General features: G+C 48.5%; 1 protein-coding gene across 4 annotated transcripts; it reads right to left on the bottom strand.

Annotated features, from left to right (window-relative positions):
• Positions 1-54: 54 nt before the first annotated feature.
• Positions 55-13,706, bottom strand: GNA15 (G protein subunit alpha 15). Of its 4 annotated transcripts, XM_075902537.2 has the most exons (8): positions 7,605-13,706; positions 7,258-7,425; positions 5,562-5,746; positions 4,550-4,704; positions 3,311-3,439; positions 2,718-2,847; positions 2,315-2,468; positions 55-1,644 (listed from the first exon to the last, which is right to left on the bottom strand). In XM_075902537.2, exons 2-8 carry the CDS (start codon positions 7,403-7,405, stop codon positions 1,403-1,405), a joined length of 1,143 nt encoding a protein of 380 aa, XP_075758652.1. In that variant the 5' UTR covers positions 7,406-7,425; positions 7,605-13,706; the 3' UTR covers positions 55-1,402. The 4 variants fall into 4 exon arrangements, with proteins under 4 accessions (XP_075758652.1, XP_075758651.1, XP_075758653.1 ...); XM_075902536.2 differs by having other exon boundaries at positions 7,258-13,706; XM_075902538.2 differs by lacking the exon at positions 7,605-13,706 and having other exon boundaries at positions 5,562-5,798; positions 7,258-7,397.
• Between the last annotated feature and the right edge of the window lie 74 nt (positions 13,707-13,780).

Here is a 13,780-nt window from a genome sequence, read left to right as displayed (position 1 = left end):
GAACAGAACCCGATCCAGAGAAGTTGTACCAAAATACATGCAAAGGAGCGGAAGTGTCAGATAAGTCAGTTCCTCTTTATTTCACATTTCAGCAGAAAGCCTGCGTCAGTGCAAAGATATGAACTAGAAAGCTCCTTAAAGAGATGCTGTAGTATGGTTTGCATACACCAGAAGGGAGAGAACCACAGACAAGCCTAAGAGCATTGATTGGGATTAACAATTTTCCTCTGCCCTCAGGAAGATTGCTTTTTAACAGTCCCTATTGAATCAACCCCTCTGCTCTGGCTGAACACCCATGCTCAGACACCCACGCTGGGTCTCCTGGCTGAAGGGGGAAGAGACAGTTTTGCACTCTAGCTCCCAATGCAGAAGTTCACGCTCCTTCACAGCGAGGCGGTCTCCCTGCAGCTGAAAGAGACAAGCTCTCATCACCACTCAAGCCGTTCTCTGAGCATCAGAGCACACGGACATTTACCGTGGTGCTTTGCTAGGCCAGTGTTTCTCAACCCCCCCCCTTTTTAATAAAGCACCCAAATTTCAAAGAATTATAAGTACTCCCAGTACTTACAGTTTCCAGACAATTTTTTCTCTACCATTACAACAACATTTGTTTAAAAAACTTAATTATAGCCGGGCAGGCAATGAAATTTTTGGGTGTAAAAAGTACAAAAATAATAAAGGGCTGTAAAACACAAAAATTCAGTTCTCCAAATTTCAGTTGTGGTGAAGTGCCCGGCAAGGAGGGTGGGAGAAAATAGACCTTTAAAAAGCCAAAATCCATCGTAGGAGCCATTCCCCATTCCTCCCTGGGGTCAGTGCTGGGGTTCGGGTCCATCTCTGGCAGAAAGGGGCAACACTGACCACAGAGGTGGCATTGTGCAGGCAGCCCTGCAGGGACTCTGGCAGGACACCATGAGAAAGGCAGCTCCATGGATGAGTCTCTGGAGACCTCTCCCCACACACTCCCAGAACCTGGTCTGCTCCCGGCCAAACACAGCATCCGGGGAATGTTCCAAGGGCACATTGGCTGTGAAGGCTAGGACTATAACAGAGTTTAAAGAGAAGCTAGATAATTTCATGGAGGTTCATAAAAGGCCATTAGCCAGGGGATAGAAGTGGTGTCCCTGGCCTCTATTCGTCCGAGGCTGGAGAGGGATGGCAGGAGACAAATCGCTGATCATTGTCTTCGGTCCACCCTCTCTGGGGCACCTGGTGCTGGCCACTGTTGGCAGACAGGATACTGGGCCTGATGGACCTTTGGTCTGACCCGGTACAGCCGTTCTTATTACCAACAGCAGCAGCTGCAGCCAAAGTGCACTGTTCCAACACCCAGCTGATTCTTCCCCTTGCTCACCGGCAAAGCCAAGCACCACAGCATGGACCTGGCCGAAGCCCTTTCCCATCACAGCAGGTTGATGTCTTCCAAATAGCCAGCCAAGACTACATCCCTGACGTCCATGAAGACCTTGCGGATGTTTTGAGTGTCCGTGGCACAGGTGTAGTGTCGATAAAGGCACCTGAATTTGGAGGCCACCTTGGAGGATCTCCGTCCTGAGTCGTGATAGACAGCAGAGCATTGCTTGTATGTGTCCAGGTACATCTCCAGAATGAACTTCTTTGCTGCCTCTGCATCTCGCTTGGGTCCTGGCGTAGTACAAGAACAGATCTCAGCAGGGCTTCTCACCTAGAAACCAGGCTGGCGCTGTCATACAGGGCAGAACGGGAAGTCACTGGAGTGGTAATCAACATTCAGGGACATTCTCTGCATGAGTGATGGTGGGCGGGGCATTCCCCAGTAGATAAGTGGCAACAAAACCTTTATTATTCATTTTAAGCTAGTGCCAGGCAATCCCAGTCAAAGATCAGCATCCCATTGTGCTAGATGCTGTGCCAACAAACAGCAAAGAGATCTCACAGCGCTGTCCCTGAACCGCCACACACACGTTAGAGATATTTAAGTTTTACTAGCTGGAACCAGGGAGATTCTGGACCAGAGCTATGGCCGAGAACACAAGGGTCACCCCTCACCCCATTTCTCTCCATGCCAATAAGGCAAGTAACTCAGTAAGAAAACAGCGGGGAAGAGAATTGTGGTACTGGGAGACTTCTCTGACAACTTAAGTATGGGAGGACCACAGAGGAGAAGTTCACACATAGCTCTTCCTGCAACAGAGACTGGGGAATATCTGCTCCAGATCTGCTCTCGAAAGGGCCACCCAAAGGCTCTACAAGCACCGTCTCCGGACCCCGAGTGCCCCCAAAGCCTTGGTTTTCACGCAGCAGGTTTGAAGCGGCACCTCAATACGGGAGTTACCTGAGAAGCTAGGGAAGTAAGTGGCAAGGTCCGAGTCAGCGATCTTGTCCTCCAGGAGGTCGGTTTTGTTTAGGAAGAGGATCACAGAGACGTTCTGGAACCAGGGCAGCTCCAGAATGGTTCTGAACAGGGCCAGGCTCTCCCTCATCCGATTCTGCATGGGGGTAGGAAGACAGACTGAGCCATCAGCCCCTCACCTCTTCGAATCTCAGTGAGCATGCGAAGAGACTCACAAGGAATGTGGCTGCAGGGAGGGAGGCAGTCCCTTGAGCCAGACAGCTGGTGCCTGCCCAGAGGGGCTTGCAGGTGAGATTAAGGTGCCCAGGCTGTGTGGCAGGGAAGGTTACTGGTAAAATCGCCCCCCTCCCCCTCCACGCCGGCACATCTCCTTCGGACTCCTCACCTCCTCGCTGTTCTCCACCAGGTACTGGTCGTACTCGCTGAGGGAAGCCAGGTAGATCAAGGCAATGACATGTTCGAAACAGTGTAGCCACTTCTTGCGCTCTGACTTCTGCCCGCCCACATCCACGATCCTGCCGGGAGCCAGGGTGGTTAGCAGCCACATGCTGGCACTAGTCACACTGCAGGGCACAGCTGCCTTTGAAAAGGACTAACTCCTAGTGCTTAGCATTTATAGGCCTCCCTTTGCTCCGGAAGCGTCCCAAAGCCAGGTGCAGTACGGTCAGCACTGGCATCAAGCAGCCAGCTCTGGGGTGGAGGACAGCAATGCCACAGCTACACCAGGGTTGGGATTTACCTACCTGAAGCTGGAGGGGATAGGAGGCCTGACTGAGGGAAGAAGGCAGACTGGAGAGACATGCTGGTCTATCAGGTTTGGTTACCACCCAGCCTGAGGGGAACCAGGAGGTCCTAACCTAGCTGCTTACACGGGCCCTCACTGGCATCCAGAGGACGTGTATCGGATCCATGCAGGAACAGCAGCAAAGACAGGGCAGGGAACCCCATGCAGGTTTGACTGCTTTGCAGGAGCTTCACCTTAAGATCATCTCCTGCATCGAGAAGCAGTATTCACTGATGCCGGTCGTCGGCATGCGGCTCCTCAGGACATCCTGAGTCGTGGGGATGTAACAGTCCTCTGCAATACGCTCCAGGCTGGACAGAAAGCTACAGGACATCAAAGAAACGAGGAAGTCAGTCCCCTCGGCATCTCACATGAGAGCGTCTCCAAGCCCTTTACAGAACCCTCAGACCCTCCAGTAATCCAATGAGTGTCTCCGTAGCCGCAGACGAGAGGAGAAGCAAGGCAGACGTGGAGAGAGGCAGTGCAGCGAATCGAACCCCCGAGTCCTGGCTTCCAACCCTGTGCTCTGACCACATAACCATCACCCTTTCACATTAAGGCATAGCAGGCTAGGCAGAGCTTGCGGTAGCCTGCAGCCCTTTATCGCAGATGAGCAAAGCCCAGAAAATGTCAGGTCAGTGTTTGGCCAGAAATCAGCCAGGCGGTTTCCACACCTGGTTGGACTCGGGAGGTGATTTACAGTTCATTGGTTCTTCAGGCCATGAACAAACACAAAACCAAAAAAGGGGTGTTTAAATATTTAATGAAAAATGCAAACCCTATTGAAACATAATAGCGTGTATTAGGTGCATCTCCACAGCCCGCAGCCCACGCTAGGATTGTGCTGTGCTAGGCACTGCATGTACCCGTAGCAAAAGGCAGCGTTTGCCCCGAATATTTTACCGGATGAAACAGATAGGACAAGTGGAAGAGGAGACAGGCATAGAGAGGGGAAGGAACTTGCTCACGGTCATAGAGCCGGTCAGGCTAAAAACAACCCAGGTCATCTGACTCCAGCTCTATGCTCCATGCAATGGGCCACAGAGGCCTGCCGATGAGGCTTGCGGCGGGAGGTAACAGTGACAGCTGCCCAGGAGCCTGGCAATTCAAAAGGGGCCAGAACTCTTGGCTGCCACTGTCGCTACTGGACGGTGCACTGTGGGCAGCGCTGAACGACCGGCTGCTGGAGGCTAGATCCAGCCCTGCCCCCTCGGGGAGCACAGAGCATCCCCCTCTCCACACACATTTTGCCCATGGGCCCAGCAATTCTGTTAGCCCCCTCCCATGGGGCACACTCCACCTTACCTAGTATACCCCCCTTTTGTCCTGTAACCCTGCAACACTAGGGAAGTTAAAAGCCCAGGAAAGCCGTTTCCCGCCATGCCAGCAGCAGAGGTCTCACGCCCACGTTCCAGCCAGCAGGGGTAACTCACTAAAGGGCAGAGTCCAGTAAGTGATACTCCCGCCGCCTCTCGTAGCAGGTCCTGGTCCCCGCGTCCCTCCACAGGCTTTCAATGGCGTTTGAATAGGGCCTGCTAAAGGTCACCACGTTCGAGACATTCACCCCCATGACCAGCCTGGCGTTCTCCTAGAAACAGGCGAATGGGGGAGAAGAGTTACATAGAGCAGGAGCAGCAACCTTCTTAGGAGCTTCCCAAGGAAAATTCGCGCCGCACCTTGCAAGGACAGACCAAACCAGTTGAAAGCGGGGGGGTTTATTAAGAGGGGAGAGGGTCTAGTGCATTGAACATGAGACTAGGAGCTAGGACTCCTGGGTTCTAGTCAGGGACCTGCCTCCAATTTGCCCTTTAGCCCTAGCTATGTAATCTAGGACTCTGCTTTCCATCCACATTCATTACTGGAGCATCTGAGCATCCTCCCGTCCTTAGTGCATTTATCTTTACCTGGAAGGGAGGGCAGTGCGAGTATTCCAGGTCACAAAGGGGAAAACTGAGGCATAGGGAGGCCAAGTGACCTAATCAGAGTCACACAGGAAGTCAGTAAGCAGGAAAATTCCTGTCTGGTCTCCTTAGCCTGGGGCGGGGGGAGGAGGTTGTGCCTCTTCCCTGGACAATGAGCCATGGCTTCTGCAGAGGAGCCACCAAGGACTACTCACTTGGTCTCCAGCTCTTAACAGAGCAGCTCTAGAATACACTGGCCTGTTGCAAAACCTTCCTTTATTCCGCACTCCCAACCCTTGGCTCTCCTGCTCGGACTGGCTTGGTTCCTCCATGGCTGCCTTCTAGTAGGCACCGTTTGGAGGGCAGGTGGAGCACCGATCCTCAGCTGACAATCAGCACAGCTCCATCGTCTGGAAGGGCACCATGTCCACTTACAACCAGGGAACATCCGGCCGGAGCATCCTCCTGCATCCTCACCGTCTGGCAGCCTAGGCAAGTTCCAGTAGGGGTCTCCCTGTCCAGCCCACCCTCCTGTTTCACTCACCACATTCTCTGGCTGAGCATAAGGGATCTGCAGAGTCTCCATGGCTCGGATTATGGCCTGTATGGAAGCGAAGACATTCTGATACACCAGTGTGGCAAAGCCTTTGCGATCCTCTTCTGAATAGCCTGCCCCGTGGATTAGCCGCATCTGTTTGATGAATGTGCTCTTCCCACTTTCCCCAGCGCCTGCAGACAGGAGACAGCGCTTGGGCTTCTGGGGACAGATGGCGTCATGGACCTAGTAGGGGAACTCAGCGTCACAGACTTTAAGGCCAGAAGGGACCATCTTGTCTCACCTACTGGGTTTCATGGGGCACCAATAGCACCTAGTACTCGCACACTAAACCCAGCAACGGAGCGAGATCATGAATTATGGCCAGCAAGAGACTAGGCTATTCTGTGCCAGAATCTGAGAACAGGGGGACAGAAGTGCTCATGGTCCCCTCCCATGGCAGGGAAAGGGTTAAATGAAATCTACGCATGTAATGCAGGCAAATGAACTGCCCCCATGTCCTGCAGCCTCAGCAAAAAGGACCTGGATTGCAGGGGCTGTGGAGCCAGCCCTGCTCCAGCAGTGTACTGTCATCAGTAGGGCTGTAAATGGAGAACTTTGGGCCTGCTGGGCCAATTCTTCCCTTCACTGATACTAAAGACAGGTTTCAGAGGGGTAGCCATGTTTCAGCAAAAGCAAGGAGTCTCCTCACCTCAAAAAAGATATTTTGGCCTTGGAAAGGGTTCAGAAAAGGGCAACTAAAATGCTGAGGGGTTTGGAATGGGTCCCATATGAGGAGAGGTTAAAGCGACTGGGACTTTTCAGTTTAGAAAAGAGGAGACTGAGGGGGGATATGATAGAGGTCTATAAAATCATGAGTGGTGTGGAGAGGGCTGATAAAGAAAAGTTATTTATTAGTTCCCATAATAGAAGAACTAGAGGACACCAAATGAAATTAATGGGGAGCAGGTTTAAAACTAATAAAAGAAAGTTCTTCTTCACACAGTGTGCAGTCAACCTGTGGAACTCCTTGCCAGAGGAGGCTGCGAAGGCTAGGACTATAACAGAGTTTAAAGAGAAGCTAGATAATTTCATGGAGGTTAGGTCCATAAAAGGCTATTAGCCAGGGGATAAAATGGTGTCTTTGGCCTCTGTTTGTCAGAGGTTGGAGAGGGATGGCAGGAGACAAATCACTTAATCATTGTCTTCGGTCCACCCTCTCTGGGGCACCTGGTGCTGGCCACTGTCGGTAGACAGGCTACTGGGCTAGATGGACCTTTGGTCTGACCCAGTATGGCCGTTCTTATGTTCTAAAGAGTCTGGTGGCACCTTACAGACTTAACCATTTTATTGTGGACACGCTCTTGTGAGCCACAACTCACCTTTCCCTTGAACAGCAGGGACTGGTGATGGCCGTATGCTCATTCTTTTGGAGCAAAGTTGGTGTGCATCTGCAACAACTCTCCCACATGAGGAGGAAAAGCCATTTTTGCAATGCAGGAGTGATGAGGGGTGGAGAGGAGGCATGAAGGAATCTTTGGACACGAGAGATTTGGGGGAGACCTACCTTCATTCCTCCCCTTTGGCTAAAATGCATAAATCCCTCATTATTGCTCACGCACACCCCCCCTGGGTCTTCCCCCCATCATTCTCCGCCAAGCTGTCATCCAACGTAAACAAAGCTGTGTGGACAATAGTAACTCACCTAGTAGAAGTAACTTTAACTCCTTCTTGTCTTGCATTTTCTGGTCTCTCAGTATTTTGCTGATTTCTTTATTTAACATGATAGCAGCTTTATCGTCCTCCGAAAGGAAGCAGGGGCACTTCCGACAGCAGCAGAAGCACCAAGGCATGGTGCAGGAAAACTCTGATCCTGAGGAGGAAAGTGGAGACACACAATACACTTGAGAGCCCAGAAAAGTAGCTTTACTTTGTCCTGCAATACACAGGCATCCCCCAGGGCCAGTAAAATGAAGACAGAGCGTAGCTGCCACAGCGCCAATTTAAATTGGGCTAAGGTGTGCTTAGTGAGCTCTTCACACATGCTCAGACCTCAGCGGCTGTGGACTCTGCTCAAGTACTCTTCAGCGCAGCTTCTCGGAGAACAGTTGGTAGCAAAGGCTTCTGGTGGGGGATTACTCATCCCTCGAACCCAATCGATTAAATTCATGCACGCCTTTTTTCCTGTACTTTCTGGCAAAGACTTCTATGCACCACTCCTCGAATCAAATTTAAACGTTCTACAGATCCACAAACGTTAGCTGCAGACTGGCTGATTTCTGAAGATGAAAGGAAATCAGAACTTCTCGTATCAAATCAAGTAAGAAAGGATGGGGGAGGGGAGACAGAAGATCTGTTCCAAGGTGTGTTCAAATGAGCTCGATTTAAAATTCCCTCAGGATGATGATTAAAATCTCCTTCCCCAACCAAAATTCAACCTCGCTGAAATGCTCCTTCCTTAGACAAGTCCAGTTTCCAAGACAGAGATGCCTCTCTCTGCCTTGCTTAAACCATGAGAGCTCTCTGTCAGGAACAGTGATGAATAAAAAACCCTCCCATTTAGAGGAACTCACTCCCCTCCCCCCTTTCACAGGCCTGGATTAATGCAGAGCATTACTCACCCCCCCCCCCTCCCTGTTCACATGAAATAGCACAAACAACTTTCTTCTTCCTCATTGTAAATATCACATCCTCCTGCCCAAGGAGGGGAGGAGAACAGACTCACAATTTAAAGCTCGGAGTTCTTAAAATTATGCCACCCCACCTCTGGTGATCACTCTCTCTTTGGCATTGTGACACCCCTCTTTCAGTTTCCCCCGCATACATGACATTGGCTGATCAAGCATGAACATTTTGCAGAAAGATTATTCCTTGCATCACACAAGGATCTCAGAGTGCTGCAGAAACATCAGCACTAGGGGCTAATTGTATTACCCTTATGCATGGTGAGAACTGGCTGACTCTGCAAGTAGCCCTAATAGCACCAATGGGACTTGATCTGAGTAAGACAGAGAAGCAGACCATAAAAACAGCCATCCCTTGGCTTCTACAAGCAGCGAGAGCCCATGAAATCCAGGGTTGATTCATGCACGCATGGGAAGGGCAGCCTGGTTTGGTTTCTGTTTATTCACAATGGAAGTGAAACACTCAGTGGGAATGAAACGAGAAGTCAGTCAAGAAACTGTGTAGAAAACTTGAAATAAAAAACAAATGCAAGAGTCTCCAAGTTACAAGTTCAGATAACAAGCATGTGAACTTCCTGCTGGTCAATGGGACTGTTATGACTGTTCTGCCTCTACATCCCCCCAGGACAAACACTGGCAGTCATAGGGACAGCTTTCAGTCCCTCCTCACTCACCTGTGAGGTTCATCAGCACTGAACCGGACACAAGAAGGGGATTAAGTCTGCATGAACCAGTTTGCCAACAGCCACTTCAGCACTAGAGAGTGAACTAGAGAGTGGAGGTGGTTTGTAATGGGAACACCTGTCCACTTAGAACTGATGCTAACAGAACCAGCTCAATTTGGTTTTTGTTTTCTTGTGTGCGCTTCTAAACATCCCAGATTTGCTGAGGACTGGAAATAAGATCCATTCAGAAAACCTGGTCATATTTCCACTGCCACTGGAAATAAATAAAAAAAGGAAGACATCAGAAGCATCTATTGAAGGACTTGCCATTGTGAGATGTCCAGGCCAAAATTTTGGCGAGAATGCATGTTTCTCTTACTCAGCCCCTATCATAGTTAGAGCTTTTCTTTATGCCACATCAGCCTATAACTGACAGCTGCAGCGATCCATGAAAAAAGCCAGCTCCACAGGAGAAAAGAATTAAAGTTGGGGCCTTGAGGGAGGTCACAAATCTGACAGGATGTCTGGACAGCTGATGCATCAAGCATGATTCATAGCCAAGCAATGAGGCTGGGCCAGTGGGAGAAGAGGCAGTCAGGCACATGAGGAAATAAAGGTATGGCTTACACTACAGTGCTACATGGTAGTTTCCTACCAAAGTGGAATTGATGTCCATCCCTCCAAGAGGTAGTAGCTCGTCAGTGGAAAAAATGTGAGAACCTAGCTATGGCAGGGGTGTAGGTGTTAGGTCGACCTAATTAAACTGTACAACACACAGATTTCCCCCGCCCCCCCCACAGTCTGGAGCGATGTATTTAGGCAAATATGAGTTGGTGTAGACCAGGTGTAGAACCATCCCTCTTGCCCATTTGATTCTGTAGTTTAATTGTATGGCACTAGCACGGTGTCTCCTCTACAACAAAAAATCCAACACAAGTAGATTGTTCTAAAACACTGGAATTATGGAAGGGCAGTTACAGAGAAGATGTGAGATTTATAAAGAGAGTAATAAAGATCACAGGGTGCTAAGTGAGTTAGGTATCTAAATACCTTTGTAAATCCGTCCCAAGGCTGGAATTAGCTTCCATTCTAAAGCCCTCCTCTGTTACGTTGGGTTTGGAAATTCACTTGGCCTGAAAGTAGCCAGATAACAGAAAAAACAAAATAGTCTCCTTTGTCTTATGTTTTGAAGCGTATTTGTCAACTGACTTTTTTTTCATATTACAAAGGGATAAAAATGAGTCTGGTTTGAAAATTTAGTTGTGTCTAAAGTTCATCTCCCCGTCACCTTTTTGATCTTTTAGTTCGGGGTGGAAAACCTAAGGGGGGGGGCTAGATGTTGCCCCCCCGCTTGCCTGGATCTGGTTCCTGGAGCTCAGGGCTGCCCCCTCTTAGTATTGGGGAACCCACACTGGTGCTCCAGCCCCTTGCAATCTCCCTACAGAACTGGTGCACACACAAATCTACCAGCCTAGGCCCCACCAGACTCTGATGTGAGAGGGGAACGTGGGGAGTGTTTTTCTCCTTCTCAGTCGGCAGCCATGTCAATGAACATGACTCCCCCCCCCCACCACCACCACCACCACACACGTGTGTGGCTCCCGACCCTTTAAGTTATTGTGTGTCAGTGACGGCTAGGAGTCCCATCCTGAGACCTGTACCCTACTGTGTAATGCGCTGTACACACACACACACACACACACACACACACACAGGAAATAAACCCTGCCTCAATACATTTACAATATAAAGTAATTTCTAGCTTGTCCCATATTTCAAACTCCTTAAAAAGCCTTATGAGCCAGCATGACTGGAGGAAAAGACTGTAACACAAGTTATTAGCAGCTGTCTCTGTAGACAGTGCTACATGTTGTTTGTCTATAAAGTGGTACCAGACCTTTTGTTGTTTAAGTTTATCCTGCACAGACTAACTCTGCTACGCCCTGAAGCTTTTCAACTACGACTTTTGACATTGGCCTCAAAGGGCAGATTGGGCTGGAGTTTAAGTAAGTGCTGCCCTCTTTTGGCCACTAGCAGCTTATGTTCTTTCAAATGAGCTTTTTAAATGGACAGCTAAGTTACTGTGGTATGTATTCAAAGTGCTTTCCTAATGAAGGCTGAATTAACCACATGCTAGCTAGAATAAATGAGTTGCTCAACTGAGCCAGGAATTCCTATTTGTTAAGTATTTTTAAACAACTTTTAATCTCTATTCTTAACAGAGAACTGCAAAGCAAAAACCGAGTTCTAACAGCTTGTTTAGAAAGCTGGCTTGAGGTATTGCTCAGAAGAGACCAATAAGCATGCTCAGATAAACTGAAAGCTCTTTGGTAGCAACTGGCTTTTATATTTCTGTTTACATGATGCCTAGCACAAGTGGAGGCTCCTGAGCATTACCACACTATACCAAAGTAGTTTTCAAGAGACTGGAAGTTTTCAGAAGAATAGGTGCCAACTTACGTTCTCTGCCTGTACCCCTTACTTCGTATGAGTAGCCTCGCTGATGTTAAGACTCATTTATACAGAGGTTTCCAGGATTAGGCTGCAGCCTTGTGTTTGTCATCCTTGGAAATCAGCTTGGTGCTGGAGTAGTATGAAGTGTTTGAAGATAGCAAATGCCTGAGGAACTGTAAAAGTCTCCAGGAGGCAGCCTTCCATTTCAAGATGTAGGCTCTTCAGGGCAAGGAACGTGCCCCCTTGCTAAATGTTGCACACGACTGTTTCAATTGTCAAAGGGATTTTACATAATAAAAATTAAAGCAATTAAGGTTGGGGGATGTTGAGCATCCAAGTTCTCCCCCCCTCTTCCAACACCTTCCATTTTCATTTTTACTTTGCAGTTTTGTTAAGGGTTTCCCAGGCTGTTGCAAAGCACTGTGATTAGCCCTTCCAAAGGGACACACAGAGGAGAGGGAGGGTTGGAACACTGGACTTCATTGTTTTTACATCTTTGCTTCTACTAATCATAGTAACAACATCCTGGCATACAGGAGTCCCCCTCAACAACCAGACTGCACAGCACAAACACAGAACAGTTCAATGTCCCAGCGAGCACTTTTGTCATTTCACTTTGTTCATTGAATAAAATATTCCATAGCCATGTTTTAAAGGCCTGTGAACAATGACCGTTAAGTGCCAGAGATCACTATGCATCTTCAAAAGCCTACCATTCCAAGTGCTCCTGATCTTGAGGCATCATTCTTGATATCAGCAATTCAGTGAGACTCACTAATCAGAGAAGTTAATGCACAAAGTTACATGAAGACACCAGATACAGTGAAGCATCCTGGATTGGATCACGCTCTGAAGAGAAGAGTTGCATTGATGCTTTATGAATCCCACAGCAGAGGGTTGGTGGCTGAAGTAAGCCAGCTACAGAAAAACAAGCCTCTCCAAAATAAACTCGTTCCTAGCCTTGCCAGCCAAGAAGCCATGGTAACTCCATTCCATGGAATGTTTAAAACAATCTTCTTGCCAGTGAGTGTATGGTAGTGATCATGAAAGTAGTAGTCTTGAAGCTTCTCCCCATATAACAAGGGACAATTTTGCTTCCCCACTGAATGCTTACCCATAGCTTTCAGGCCCAAAGTGAAAGCTAACACTAAGCAAAGGTTTGCTTTGCTACTGTAATGTACATAGTGATACAAAAAAATTGTGTACTTTGTCTATTTCCCCTCCCCATGCCCATACCCAACAGGTTAGGAGAAAGGTTTCCTACCAAGCAGTTGACCAACATTTTGTTTGAGTGTTACTAGTGACATCTGGTGGACAGCTAGGAAATACACTCAACAGCACTGACCACTATATCTCCCAAATAGCAAGAACTCAATCTATGTTTGGTTTATATTTAGCATCTGGTAGCCCAAGTGCAAAAAAACTGCAGTGCATCTGAGTCATGCAAACTTCAGGAATTGCATCACACTTACCAGAGACAGAACATTTATCGCTAAACATGCCAGACAAGAACATTGAGATGCCAAGGCAATGTCAGCTAGTTAAGCGTTATACAATAAAGCCTGGGACCACTCTTCTTCAGTAAACAAGCAGCCGTGAAATTACAGCATCTAGCACACAAGCCTCCATCTTTATGAGCAAACAACATGGAGCAGTGCACACCAGGCTTGACCTGAGGAAGAATTATTCTGTCAACAAAACATGGTCTAAACCGGAGATCAGGTTGGCATGACTACATCTCTCAGGGAGGTGGGTTTCACGCCTCTTCCCCCCCCCCCGCCCGACACACAGCTATGCCCATGTAAGGTTTCAGTGCAAGCCAGCCCTTCCTTGAGATTACTGAAATCCAGAAATACAGGCAACCCCCTTGGTTCCCCTCTCTAAAGGAGGGATGATTTCATAGTTCAGGCAGAGGGGAGTTAGGAGTAGAACTCACGTTGTTCTCCTATTTCCAAAGGCTTCTGTTGCACCTGGCAAGTCACTTTATTTTTGTGCCTCAGGCCACATCTATACTTTCCTACAGATTAATGCTCTGGAGGTTGATCTTCTGGCATTTAATGGATCTAGTAAAGACCTGCTAAATCAAATGCTATGGGCATCCCCCACCAGCGCTGGTACTCCTGCTCCTTGTGAGGTGTAAGCGAAGTCGACGGGAGCATCTCTCCCATCGACCACCTACTGTGGGGATGGCACCAAAGTTTGAATCAAGGTCCATCAACTCCAGCTACGCAATTAACATAGTTGGAGAGGCATATTTTAATTCAAACTTATCTCCTAGTGTAGACCTGGCCTCAGAGTCCTCAGCTATTAAATGGGGACAACTACATCTCCCACATGTACAAGATGCTACTGAAGGTCAGAAATTCATTTAAGAGGCTCCTTCACCCTTATGAGGCAGCTCCCACCAGCTAGAGAAGATACTTGG

This window comes from Pelodiscus sinensis, chromosome 32 (genome assembly GCF_052426305.1).
Source record: "Pelodiscus sinensis isolate ZL-2025 chromosome 32, ASM5242630v1, whole genome shotgun sequence".
Lineage (NCBI taxonomy): Eukaryota > Metazoa > Chordata > Testudines > Trionychidae > Pelodiscus > Pelodiscus sinensis.
The sequence above is the reverse complement of the archived record's forward strand: the minus strand, read 5'-3'. Positions and strand labels throughout refer to the sequence as shown.